The sequence below is a fragment of the Cheilinus undulatus genome, linkage group 12 (genome assembly GCF_018320785.1).
Source record: "Cheilinus undulatus linkage group 12, ASM1832078v1, whole genome shotgun sequence".
Lineage (NCBI taxonomy): Eukaryota > Metazoa > Chordata > Actinopteri > Labriformes > Labridae > Cheilinus > Cheilinus undulatus.
Genome location: NC_054876.1, coordinates 6,566,753 through 6,581,041, shown reverse-complemented (window position 1 = coordinate 6,581,041; position 14,289 = coordinate 6,566,753). Strand labels below are relative to the sequence as shown.

The 14,289-nt window shown below is 40.8% G+C and overlaps 1 protein-coding gene across 1 annotated transcript; it reads right to left on the bottom strand.

The window, feature by feature from the left end:
* Positions 1 to 7,587: 7,587 nt before the first annotated feature.
* On the bottom strand, positions 7,588 to 13,451 carry dlb (deltaB). The gene is made up of 7 exons (XM_041801908.1): positions 13,401 to 13,451; positions 13,074 to 13,313; positions 12,586 to 12,643; positions 12,234 to 12,491; positions 10,537 to 10,898; positions 9,802 to 10,018; positions 7,588 to 8,303 (listed from the first exon to the last, which is right to left on the bottom strand). Exons 1-7 carry the CDS (start codon positions 13,449 to 13,451, stop codon positions 7,588 to 7,590), a joined length of 1,902 nt encoding a protein of 633 aa, XP_041657842.1.
* Positions 13,452 to 14,289: the final 838 nt, after the last annotated feature.

The following is a 14,289-nucleotide window of genomic DNA, read 5'->3' as shown; positions in this document are numbered from 1 at the left end:
GTCCCGACCCCAGTGTTGAGAACCACTGGTCTAGATGAACTGGGAAATCCAGGGCGTATTTTTTCCAAAGTGTAAAATATATTACTCAAAAATAATCAAATTTAGAGTTGTTTTTGGTATATTTAAAGTTTGATGAAAAACGTGAATCAAATCAAATCATCTTTATTTATATAGCACTTTACACACAACACAGTTGATCCAAAGTGCTTTACAGAAAACAACATTAAAAGAATGAAAAGAAACAGAAGAAATAGTAAAATTGAAAATGGTTTAAAAGTAATAACTGCTCATAATATTAATTATTATGACAACAACAATGGGACCATAACTGATTTAATGAGCCATTCGCAGTTTCACTGTACCGGCCGTGTGTACTTAGACTTGCATGGCTTAATCTTTGAGACAAGCATATGCTTCTGGCTGGATCAACCAGGTAGCCCTCGGCCAGAAAAGCCAGAGAGTGTTCAGTTAGGGACAGTTAGAGGACAATGAGTAAAAATGAGTTTCAGGTGGCTCTGAGAATCAGATGGGGGGTAGAGTTCCAGAGTTTTGGGGCACAGATAGAAAAGGCTAACCTGACATGCCAGATGGATTTGTTTCACACATCCATGTGGAAAACCTTTCATACACTCTGAGAAAGGGCAGAGGCTTTGAAAAAAACTCAGAGGGTGATTGGATGAACGTTCTGTCTGTCTCATCTTTACGGGCCAATCAGAGCAACACAACATGTGACGTATCTGCGTATTCAGTATCCCTTACCAAAGGAGTAAACTCCACAAACCATGGTGACTGTAGACATGTCAGTACATGACTTTTGTCATTTTTGAAAAGAAAACAACTCACTGCTGTTCTTTTTTCTTCTTTTAACGGAGAAATCATCCTGATTGAACTGGCGCTTCAGGAGCATCCACGCTGATGTCTTCCGCCATAATTGCACCGGCCTCTTGTTGCTGCTTGCTTACATCATGACTCTGATGTGCCCAAAAGTACTGCTCCTCGATGCTGATTGGTCCTGTCACTTTCTAACCGGACCCAAACGGTTCAGATGAGAGCTTTGCAAGATGGATTCACCAGTGAGAAACATGGAAACAGGCGTGTCCATCTGCTTTGCAAGGTTAAGAAAAGACCCAGGCTCCATAACTTTTTGTCCTGGTTCTCTGGACAGACAGGAGTTGTTTGTCAGATGACCTCAGTTCTCTGACGGTGTGGTATGGAGACAGGAGCTCAGTGATGTAGGAGGAGGCCAAGCCCTTTAGTGCTTCATAAACAAGCAGAAGCATTTTGAAATTGATTCTGTAGGTGACAGGTAGCCAGTACAGGGAGAAAAGAATGGGTGTTATGTGGTCTGTCTTTTTTGACCTTGTGAGAATTCTTGGACGAGTCGAAGCCGGGCCAGACGGGAGTTAGTAATACCAAAATATAGTGAATTACAGTAATCTAGACGGGATGAAATGAATGTGTGAATCAGTTTTTCTAAGTCCCAGGTGCTGAGAATTGTTCTGAGTTTGGAGATGAAACGGAGCTGCATGAAACTAACTTTAACTACATGATTGAAATAAAGCTTTACATAAAGCATTAAACATTTATATATGAAGAAAAAACAATGAACAGGGAACATTTCTACATGGAATGAAAACTGCTCTGTAGTGTGAAACAGCTCTGAAAGGATGAACTAAAACCCTGGTTTGAGAGTCAACAGCTCTTGAATAAGTACACTATGCTCTGTGTTACTCTGTGTTGAGTACAGTTTCTGCAGACTAGTTCTTATTTTGTCCATCATGGAGAACATAATCATCATTTAGAGTTAAATAAAAAAAAACTTTTAGGGTAGAAATAACTGAAGAATTTAGACTGGGACCAAATGTATGCCTTAGAGTTCCATTTTATTCAATTGTAGTTACATTTAATCAGGTAAATTCACTGTATAGAAGCACACTTTTCTCCAAAGCATTAATGAACTGAACTGAACTGAACTGAACTGAACTGAACTGGTCTCGTCAGACCACAGCACACTGATCCACTTTAGGTCAGTCTGCCCCAGATGAGGACGGGCCCAGAAAAGCAGGGCAGGGTCTTTGAATGTGATTAAAATGCAGTATGACTCTGGCTGTATGGTAGAGTCTTAGTTATATTGTAGATGCAGAGATGATCTGTGTGGACTAACAACGGTTCTCTGAAGTATTCCTGAGCCCACGTTTCTAAGATTTCTCCAGATTCTCTGAATCTTTTGATATTGTGAGTGTAGATGGGTGGCTGGGTTCAGACAGAGTGAGGAGCTCAGACATCTGGAGGAGGCTCAAAGTACAGATGCTGCTCCTTCACCTTGAAAGGAGCCAGTTAAGATCGCATCTGATCAGGATGCTTCCTGGACCCCTGTGGAGGTCTTCTGGGAGGAGACTCCAGGTTAGACCCAGGATTCACTGGAGTGATAATATTTCTAATCTGCCATGGGAACACCTTGGATTCCCCCAGGAAGAGCTGCAAAACGTCACTGGGAGAGGGACATCTGGGCTGACTCGCTTAGCCTGCTGCCACCGCGACCCAGCTCAGGATCAGTGGAAGAGAATGAATGAATGAAAGAATGAATGAACTGCAAATGGTAAAATCTCTGAGTTCCCTGCAAAAAAATGGTTATCAACAGTTGGATGATTGTCTGCATAGTTTTTCACAAGAACCTTGCATTGGTGTTGATTATGAAAGGCTGAGCCTTTTATATCCAATCATGAAACTATCACCTGTTACCAATCAACCTACTTACCTGAATGTTCCAGGTGTTTAAAAACATTACTATTCTTTCCCCTTTTTTCTTGCTCCTGTCTTTTGGAACATGTTGCATGTGTCAAATTCAGAATACGGGTGTATTTAAAAAAAAAAAAAAAAGAAGAAGAAAAGAGAATGAGGTGTGATTGTATAAACATTAGTTATATTATCTTTGTGCTGAATTCCACTGAAGAGGTTTAAAATGATTTACAATTCACTGAATTCTGTTTTAATTCCAATTTCACACAATGTCCCAACTTTTTTGGAATTGGAATCAGATCATTTAATACTGATCACTCATCTCTGTGAGTGTGGAGGGAATGGGTGCAAACAGCTTATCCATTCACCACTTCCATGAGAAATACAGTAATTATATTGTTTAGACAAGTTCTATTATTATTATTATTATTATTATTGTTATTATTATTATTATTGTTATTGTTATTGTTATTGTTATTGTTATTGTTATTGTTATTGTTATTATATCATTACCACTGGACAAAATGTATCAATATTAGGAGATACAATATCAAACTTATTCCTTACACATTTTTTTAATAAAACTGACAAAAAAAACTGCTTTTGATTTTGGAAAAAAAAAGGGAAAAATGCAGAAAAACGAGATGCTTGTTGATTTAATCTGCATTTAAAAGTGGGCAAACATAATTAAAAGGAGGATGTTGTTCTGAATGTGGAGACAAAGACAGGAAACAGAGCGTCTTTTAAAGGGTGTGTCTATCGGTGCTTCAGACTGAAGATACGGATTTAAACAGTTTAAGACAACCATCAACACAGCCTCCCTCTCCTCACATCACTCTAACAGACTCAGTTCTGAGAAAGAGTGAGAAAACATCAGATCTGCTGATGGCAGTCTTCTGTAGAAAGGAGAGGGCTCTGCTGTATTCACTTTAAACTCTGATTTTTGTCTTACTAAAGAGGAAATTTACCCTGCTCCAGGTTTTAGTTCTGATCATAGTTATTTCATTGTTTTATTATTTATTGGTTGTGACAATGATCTGATGAAATAAAGATTTGGATAAGCAACAGTTAGAGAAACTGTTTTAGAAATCATGTTTAAAGAAGTGTTTAAAATGTGATTTAAAGGAGAACTAAGTGAATATTTCATCCACATACGAAGTGTTTTTTGTAATACTGCTTTCAGCCACAAGACGGTGCTGTGAAAGCTTTTATCTGACCCACCACCTCTTTAACAACAATTCCCACCCAAAATTTCCCATTTTTTTTCCAATCACAATTAAATGTTTTAATTAAAAATGGAGCAGTTTAGACTTCAACTGAACAAAAGATGTGACAGATCAAAGAAATTAAGATATTTCTTTCAAAATAAAAGCACATTAAAGACTTTTTCAAACTTGTTTTTTCCAGGGACACATCTGTGACCCTGTGGAAATGGCTTCCTGACCCACTTTTGGGTCCAGACCCACCAGTTGAAAGAAAAGGATTTAGTGAGACCCTTGTACTTTGACCTCACTGGATTCACATTTTAGGTGTGTTTTAAATGCATCTGTCTCTGAGGGTGTTAGTCCCTTCATGCCCATCTCTAACTTTGAAACTGTCGGTTTGTTCAAACAGTCCCCATCAGACGCCGTCAGGGGTGCTGCCAGGAATTAAGGGCCTCATGAAGAGTTACCACACTGGACCAGTAGCCCAAGGGATTCAATGATTTCTCTAAGAATCAAAGTTTTCTGGTGTAGTGACAACCATTTATTTTTCCTCCACAGAAAAAAAAATCCAGATTTAGTGCATATTGTGTATCAACATTCAAGTATAAATACTGAGATATTATGTTTGGTTCAAATCAGCCAGCCTTACCAGAATATAACTTTATTGCAATAAAAAACACAAGAAAATGTCACATATTTTTTCATGGAGAGACAAGAAAGTCGTCTTTTATTGTGAAAGCTAAATAATTTATATATCATCATAATTTTAGGGCCCCGGCCAACTAAACACCCACTGAATTCTCCTGACTTTTCTCCCCCATGTGGCGCTGTTGTCTTTATTACTTTGAACAGTTGTTGGTTTTAGACCATGTTTCAGTAAATCTAACCGTATTTAAAACCCCAATTCCACAAAAGTTGGGATGCTGTGTAAAATATAAATAGAAGCATTTCAATGATTTGCAAGTCTTATTAACACATATTCATTCCTAATATAACATAAACAACACATCAGATGTTGAAACATTTTACCTTTTCATGACAATAAAGTAGAGATGGAGCAACAAAGGCTTGGAGGTCAATGGCACTGATAAAAACAGGTGAAGGAGCATTTTGCATCTCAAAGGTTAATTGTCAACAGAAAACATTTTAGAGAGGCAGATCTCTGAAGAGTAAAGATGGGTAAAGAGGTTCACCAATCTGCAAAAAACTGTCTAAAAACTGTGGAACAATTTCACCAAACCAAATCATCGACATTTCATTTTATCATCAAAAACTTAGAAAATCTTAAGAAATCTCTGTGCAGAAAGGATAAAGCTGAACGTCAGTACTGGAGGCTTGTGATCTTGGGCCACTCTGGTGGCACTGCATTTAAAAAAAAGACATGCATGATTCTGTACTGGAAATCACTGCATGGGCTCAGGAACACTTTCAGAAATCATTGTCTGTCAACACTTTTCCCCCTGCCATCCACAAATGTAAGTTAGATCAGTATTATGTAAAGACGAAGCCATATGTAAAGATGATCTCTGGGCTGAAGCTTGTTTAGAATAGACCAAGGCAAAATGGAAAACTGTTCTGTGGTCAAATGATTCAAAATGAGACATTTTTTTTTAGGAAACCTTGACCCCTTGTCCTGCAGATTATAGAGGAGAGGGACCATCCACATCAATATCAGCACACAGTCCCAAAGCCTGCATCTCTGATGGTATGGGGTTGCATTGGTGACTATGGTATGAGCAACTTACACACCTGGAAAGACACTATCAATGATGAGAGGTAGATAGAGGTTTTAGAGCAACATCTGCTCACATCCAGACAACGGTTATTTCAGGAAGACTTTGAGTATTTCAGCAAGACAATGCAAAACCACATACCAGTGTTAATTTCATCGACTAAAACTATGACTAGAAATGTTCTTCAACAGCCTTTTTCTCCATGACAAAAACTAGACGAAGATTAACAAAAATAGATCTGTGATGACTAAAACTGACAAATAGTAAGTTAAGTTTTGGTCAAGCTGAATAAAACTAGACTAAAATGTAATTTAGTTTTCGTCAGACATTCAAAATCTATGATATTTCTCCACTGTGGGTAAATCTGTCAAAAAACAACACATCTGTATCTATTCTGCCTCTCAGCTGTAGAAAGCAGGGACCCCAGGTTTGGCAGAGTGCAGAGAACACACTACCATGACTTGGTACTAGATTTAGGCGAGAAAATAAACACTTGGACTAAAACTAGACCAAAATATTTTGAGTTTTCATTGACTAAAACTAGACTAAAACTAAAATGCATATCATTTAAAGACTAAAACTAAGACTAAAATTAAAAATAGCTGCCAAAATTAAGTAGAGTCCTAGTACTTTACTATGTTAGAAAACATCTGGAGCATCATAAAACTAAAGATCCAGCAAAAAGGATCCAGGACTTTTAGGCAGTTAGAATCCTGCATCAGACAAGAATGGGACAACATTCCTCTCCCAAAACTCCAGCAACAGCTCTCCTCACTTCCCAGACGTTTGCAGACTGTTGTTACAAGAAGGGGGTCTACATACGGTTTGTCCCTATTTTTTTTTTTAGATGTCTTGCTGCCATCAAATTCAAAATGAGCTCAAATTTTTCATGAAATTTTGAAATGTCTCAGTTTCAACATCTGATGTGTTGTTTTTGTTCTATAATGACTAATTTATGGATTTATGAGGTTTGCAAATGGTTGCATTCTTCTTTTCTTAACATTTTGTGCAGCGTCCCAACTTTTTTTGGATTTGACCTTGTAATGCCAAACTGATAAATCTGATTGTAGCCAGCCTATTTATTATCAGACTGAATTATGGTCTGTAAATAAAGGTGCAGGACTCAGAGACTTGCCTTAAATCTGATCTTTTATTCCACATCACAACAACAACATGATGACAATTAAATAAATGGAAATGAAACGTAACACAAACTTTGGCATGAACACAAATGGCACGTGAAGGAGCAGTGTGATCAGTAGTAAATAAATATAAATTACAGTACTGGCTGACTTGGTGTGATAAAGCACTCTTTCTTTCTCTGTATATCCCTGAAGTGAATCTCTTTGGGATATTTCACACAGCCTTCACCATAAAAACATCATCAGTCGGTCTCATTCAGCATCAAATAAATAAATCTCTACATCTGTGACAATCAAAGTGGAGTTTTCAAATAAATAAATAATATAAAGAATTAAAAAAATGATGGTGCGCACAATAAGGAAACAATGGCCAAAGGAAGATTGAAAAGCAAAAGAAAAATCCTGTAAAAAATGGGACATAATTTAAAAAAAGTGAATGCAATAAAAGACATTAGAACATATTTTTTGGGCAGTTTTTTCCAGAGTTTTCAGAGTTTGTGCTGTCTTGTATTTGGTTTGTGTTGTAGGTCCTATGAAAGTGTTTCATATTTCGTGTTTCTTTGGGTCTTAAACATGGAAGAGCTTTGCCCCACATACATTTTTAATCATCTTTGTAAATCATCTTCATCTCAATAGTTCATTTCTTTCATGTTTTTATGTTTTTTTATTTTTCAGCATGAGCAGAGCGTCTTCAGTTCATGGTTTTTGCTCCTGCATGAAGACAGGTGCAACAAGTGCTAATAGTCTTCTCCCTCACATCAGTTTGTTTCATCTCAGTCCTGCTGCAGAGCCCAGCCCGGCCTCGTCCCTCCACATAAAGTCCTGACGCTCGCCTCGGACCAGACTGCTCTCCACGGGGTTGTGCCTGAACCCGGAGCGTCCGTCGGGGCACAGCGAGAGGCTGAGGCGGGCCGTGCTGTTGCTGATCTTGAAGAGGCCGTTTGGACCGAGGAAAGCGTCTCTTTCGCTCCCTCCCAGGTTGTTCACTGTCTCAAAGTCGTTGTAGACGGCGATGTCGCTCAGCTGCTTCCTCCCCTGCAGCCTCCTCCTCCTCCTCAGGAAGATGATCCCAGCCACCAGAACCAGGACCAGGACGGAGAGGACACAAGATACCGTGAGGGTGGCAGATGATGGCTGGGAGGTCTGACGCAGAGCTGGTTTGAAGCTGGGCTGCAGTGTGAACTCACAGCTGGGGCCCATGAAGCCTTTGGGACACTGGCACACCGGTCCGGTGAAGTGGGTGAAGCAGGTGCCACCGTTCTGGCACGGACGGGCCCCGCAGGCATCTGAGCGCACGCTGCAGTTCTTACCGGTGTAGCCCAGCGTGCAGGAGCAGGTGTAGTCGTTCACGCCGTCCTGACAGGTTCCTGCGTTCTGGCACGGGCTCGATGCACAGTCGTCGATGTTGACCTGACAGTTGGCGCCGGTGAAGCCGGCCTGGCAGCGGCACAAAACACTCTGACCGAGATCCAAACACTCGCCGCCTGCAGAGGAGAGAGAAACACTCAGGTCATCATCAAAGAGCTCAGAGGAGAGTGTCTGATAAAGAGGGAGTGTTAATGGGATTATATTTCACACTCTCTCTGCAGGCTGGTTGTACTGGAGTGATGACAGCAAACACCATAGGCAGCCATTTTTCTCTGACACCACTCTCAAGGTGTAACGCTGCTAATACTGCATTGCTGCTCTGCAGATATTACGTCGTAGAAATGTGGGAATCTAATAGTCATTTCTGGGAAACAGTAGGGTACACTTCAAGGGAAACTATGGAGGCTGACAAGGCCAAAATACACCATATGTAAAAACAAACTCAAAGGTTGTGAAATTTTGTTTTATGTAAATTAGGTTCTGCTTTGACTTTAATGGGCCACTGTGAAAAAAGACCATTTTGACGCAAGTCTTACCAAGTGTCTTTGTCTAATGTCTAGTCAAAACAAGGCCATTTAACTTTTTATACAGTATTTCAACCATGAAAAAACAAGAAAGACATCTTATCTCAAGCTATAAAAGTGACAAACCAGCTTAGATTTCCTGCCTTAATTTGTGCAAATGAGCATGATTGGCCACCAAGTCTGTGGGAAAGTGTCTGATGACTCCAATAACTGATTTTTTTTATCAAGCTAATCTAATCTTTTTGTTTTTATTTAGGAATTTTCTGATGAAATTGCCCTTAAATTGCATTTTTCTCCACCAGCAGAGCTTCAACCGTTCTGCTGTGCTTGCCCTGCTGCATGCAAAATAATATAAGCATGTAAGTCCTACGATTTTTTTTTAACTCTCTCTCTAGTGTTAATGTCAGTCAAAATATAGTTTAATGATGGTGTTAGCAGAGATCTAATGGTAGCTAAACTCAAAAACGCTTTTACCTCATTTTGAGTCATAATAAGTATTTTATTCATTTCTAAAGAAAGGCCTTCTTTAAGGCTCTTTATTCCAGGAAATAAGACACTTATCCAGATGTAAATTTGGCTTTTGACAAGCACAAATATGAATATATAGATCATTGTAACGATAAGTGTAAAGCATTGTCTGACCTACATTTAAAAAACACAGAATTTTTCCTTTAATTTTAGTTTAAACAAGCCTGAATGCAGCTCAATAAACATGATAGCTTTTGGAGGGATATTATTTGGGGAAGAAATACTAGCAAGACAAAGGCCATGTCATGGTAATTTGATCATTAAAACACTTATTTTTACAAAAGAATGCATATATTTTAGCTCAATTTTCTACTGCACTGTATTTCCTGTAAATACATCATTATTTTATACTTGCAACATATAAAAAGCAGTTCAACATTTTTCTTTCGATTTGATCTTTTTTTTTTTTGCTTCTAACCTTGTGTGCAACACCAGAGAAAAATGCCCAAGAATCGATCATGATGCATGCTTGCTGCATACATGAGGTTCATGTGCAGCCAAACAAACTGCTCCTCTGTCCTGCAGCCACCAGGTGTCGGCAGAGAGAGAGAGAGAGACTCACCGTTCAGGCAGGGCCTGTTGCTGCAGCGATCCAGCTTCTTCTCACAGTTGGAGCCGTCGTAGCTGGGCGGGCAGCGGCAGGTGTAACCCCCGGTCATGGTCTCCACACAGGTACCGCCGTTGAAGCAGGGACCGTCTGCGCACGTCATGGCGATGATCTCACAGTTCTTACCGTAGAAACCCTGAGGACAGGTGCAGGAGTAATCGTTCTCCAGATCCTGAGGAGAGAGAAGGAAAGGTTGGTGTTAGAGAGGAGAAATCAGGACCTAGAGCCTGACACTGTTCTTAAGGGGTGGAAAAAAGCTCAAGAAATTATTGTAAGTGAGGCTTTAAGAGTAATTTTTGACTGAAAATTGTGTCAATTCTGCACCAGTGTGGCTATGTTAAGGTAGAGATGCATGGAAGAGAGAGAAAAGTCAACATGCAGCAAAGAGGTCAAAGCTGCAAGAAAGGGGTGTTAACAATACCAGACGTGCTACATTGGTATTGAAGAAGGCTGCCTATGGTAAAAATTTTGTGAAAAAGATATTAAAGTATCTAAGATTTTGGACCAATATGAGCCCAACTGCGCATCTCTGCTGTTAATGCTGCAGACAGTGCTGTGAGGACGATTAACTCTGGAGCGCCCTCTGCAGGACTAACGCCATTACTTTATCCAAAGCATGCTTTTCTGGATTATACACAGTTATGAAAGATTTATAAGATTGCATCTATGTATAAATCACTGTATACTCACGTTACAGCTGCCTCCGTTCTTGCAGGGGTTGCTGTCGCACTCGTTGGTCTCCAGCTCACAGTTGGTGCCCCCGTACCCCGGCCTGCAGCTGCAGGTGTAGCTGCCCTGTCCCGTGTTGGTGCAGGTGGCTCCATTGGCGCAGGGCTTGTGGTTGGTGCAGTAGTTGAGGTCCTGGTCACAGAAGAGGCCCCCCCATCCTTCCTGACAGTTACACTGCCACGGCTGGCTGCAGGTCCCGTGCAGGCAGCCCGGGTAGCGCACACACTCGTTGCAGGAGGGGCCCTGCCAGCCCATACGACACGTACAGCCCCCAGGGGCCTCGCAGTAACCGTGCCTCTCGCTGCAGTCCGCCGAGCAGATGGCTGCAGAGGAAAGGGAGGGTGTGTGGTTACAATGGGCACGCCTTCAACACATACACAAACACGGACCCCCCCCCCCAAGTCTGACCCCGGCCTGCTCCAGACTTCACTGCTGGTTAAGTATTAAGCCAAGCAGCTGGCAGGCACACTGCCGGGGAGAAACGCTTTCTTTTATCTCTCCTCTCTCTCTCTGCCACACGAACACAAGAACAACCAGATCACCTTGAAAAATGTGTAATGGGGCCACCGCGGCTCTTTCTCTCATTGTGACAGAGAACAAAAGGCAGATGGGAGAGCACAGACGGACTTGAAAAAGAAAAACAACTCTACAGGACATCACTCACTTTAATGAAATGTTTCTGAAAAGTTTCCTCCATGTGTGCATGAATGAGATCAATGCCAGTCTGAGGCTAAAAACACTTCTTTGATCCAAACTTCAGTAACTGAAGTCTAGAAGTTTGGATTTATAGGAACAGAAAGAGTTGGAGATGTTTTAACCGTGCAAGTATTTAATATTTTATCTGATTTTATGCTGATATTCTTTCGTTATTTAGCTCCAAGAACAAATATTTCTGAGATGCAGCATAAATTATCTTTATTTTTTATTTATCTTAAAGACAGTTTGCCCTGAGAATTTAATTTTCAACATGTTTTCACCATTTCTTCAAGTTGTAGGGTGGAAAAAGATTTTTAAAACAGCTTTTTTGGAAAGGAAATGTTCCATTTTCTGTATATTATAATATAATTATACTTTTTTCCTCTGTATTTAATTTTTTAGAATTTGGGACATTATTTTCCAGATTTTTTTTTTTTTTTCCTGGGTTTTTTGGGGTTATTTTGTTTTATTTTACCAAGATAAAACACATTTAATTTTGCTTTGAAAGATGTTATAAAAATAAGACTGATTTTACTAAGCTTTAAATGATAAGCAGACACTCCTTTTTCCTCTAAATAAGTGTACATATTGTGTGTAAGACCTCTAAATAACTGAGAACTAGTTTAAATTCTCCTCTTTGCTCTTTCTGTGTGATTTTAACTCACTGTATTTTGTATCAACATTCACACTCACGTGCTCCCTCTACAGGTTCATCACTGAACTGCACCCACAGCACTAACACATGCACAGGGTCATGATCAGGTCATTTACACCTGGGATTCTTCATTATTAATCTTTGGCTCTCTTACTCATACGCTTGTCCGGTGGAGCGTTTCTCTAATCGTGTTTAATGTTCAGAGATATTCCATCTGATAGGAGTAGTTTAGAGAAACTTATTTATTGACCCTGGTAGTTTATTAAACCTAAAGAAAGGCTTGTTTTTCCGTGTAACGTGAACTTACGCTCAGAGCAGTAGTTTCCCTTCCAGCCCTCCAGACAGATGCGGTTGCCCTCCTCGTCGCAGGTGTAGTGTCCCAGGGTGTCATCTCTCGGTCTGCAGTAATCCGCGCAGCCGTCTCCAAAGTAGTACTCGTCACAGAAGACGTGGTAGGAGTAACGGAGCTCGCTCTGCTCGCCAAAGTGCACATCCTGGGACCAGTCCTCTCCAATGGCGAGTCTCCTCCGGGTCGCAAGGCGGCTCACCAGGTTGTTTTGGTTGTCTAAAGAGGGAAATGTGGTTTTAAAACCCAGATTCTCTTACAAAGACGCTGCATGCGTTTTCTATCTCGTTGGCCAATGGTGTAAACAACCTACCTGTGTATTCAGTCGGTGATTCTGCGTTCCAGGCTTCGATGATCAATGAAAAAGTTCCCTGGATCAGAGAAAAAAAACATGCGTTACGTGTCTGACATGTGTCACAGTGGTCTTGCATATAGTGAGCGCAGATATTTTATGCAGTTTGTGGAGTTTTACGCACAAAAACGCATGAGCGTGCTTGATGACAGCATCGCAAGACTTTTGCGCAATTTTACGCGCAAATGCTTGGTAGCTGTAATTTTAGATTTTAAGAATTTAAAGCGTGCGTTTTTACGAGAGTAACGGTTTTTACGCACACAAGGGTGCTTGGCATGAATGATAAAAGTGATGCACAAAGGTTACAGAGATGTTCCCAAAGACTAAACAGATGACAGAGTTTGTTTCCAGCTATTTTAACTAAGAACTCAACTGTTGAATCTGCAGTGTAGCTCTTTCTTTGTTCTTCATGACTCTAATTGTTTGTGTAAGTATGGATGTCCACTTACAGGCCACTTGAAGTGAAATGGCACCCTGATGGGAGCGCTGCTGGATATGGATGTGTGGTCGGCTCTGATGACGTTGGTGTGCCCGGTGCCAAAGGTGCAGGGTGGCTCAGCTGAGATCACATCCTCCGGGTGTTTTAGACAAATCCTGAAAAACATGTGACAGTCCCTGTGTCTCCTACAGATCCGCTGCGCCGTGTGGAAGGAATGGATCTTCAGTTCAAACACACCAGAGGAAAAAACCTGCAATAATAGGAAACAGACATTAGACGCGCAGTGCGTTAAGACAGTTAGAAAGGTTTATATCAGTACAAACAGAAGCCAACTCACCACATGCACTAAGGCCAAAGCCAGGAGGTATCTGAGGTGTAGATGTGCCATTTCTTCTCACTGTTTGATTCCCAGGTTTAAATGGATATCCGCATTCGTCGTGCGTAAAAATATTCCCAAAAGATGTTAAAGAAAGCTCAAAGAAAGTTTCATCCCTTTGGACTCCGTGCTCCTTGTATTGTCCCGTTAGTCCTTTCTTCTCCTGGTGCTCTCCTCCTCTTCAGTCGTGGAGTCCTCTTGTATTGTTCCTGGTGCGTAAAGACGCGGAGTGCTCTTATACCCTCTGATGCTGCGCGTCACAAGCAGAGAGGAGGAGCCGGAGCAGACCTCAGGGGAGCAAACTGACACAGAGCGCCTGTCGGGGGATTTCGACTGCCCACATTACACCTGGTCTGCTTTCATTAGAGGAATATGCATTAGAAGCTGGCGCATGCCGGGCTGGCGTTTTTGTATGAATCTTAACCACCCGGAAAAATGTAAACACAACTGGCGATGAGAGATGTGACTGCCACAGCAGGCTAATGAGGAAATGAGTTTATACAGCAGACTATAGAAGATGAACAGGTGTCTAGATAAGAATTATAGATATTCATAACAATCAGAATAGAGTTTTTTTTAAATTAAAATGATAACTCTGACACTAAGAACTAGATTCTGGATCCTGTTCATATGGTTTTTTCTTTGCATGATACAGATGGGTTTGTGGATGGCACAGAGAACTGTGTGGACAGACAGATTTCTGGTGGTGTTTCTAAGCCCATGCAGGGATCTCCTGTACAGAATGATGCTCATTTTTGATTCAGAGCAGCCTGAGGTCCCAAAGATCACAAGTTTCCAGTATTGACGTTTGGCCTTGTCCCACACACAGATTTCTGCAGAGTCTCTGAAT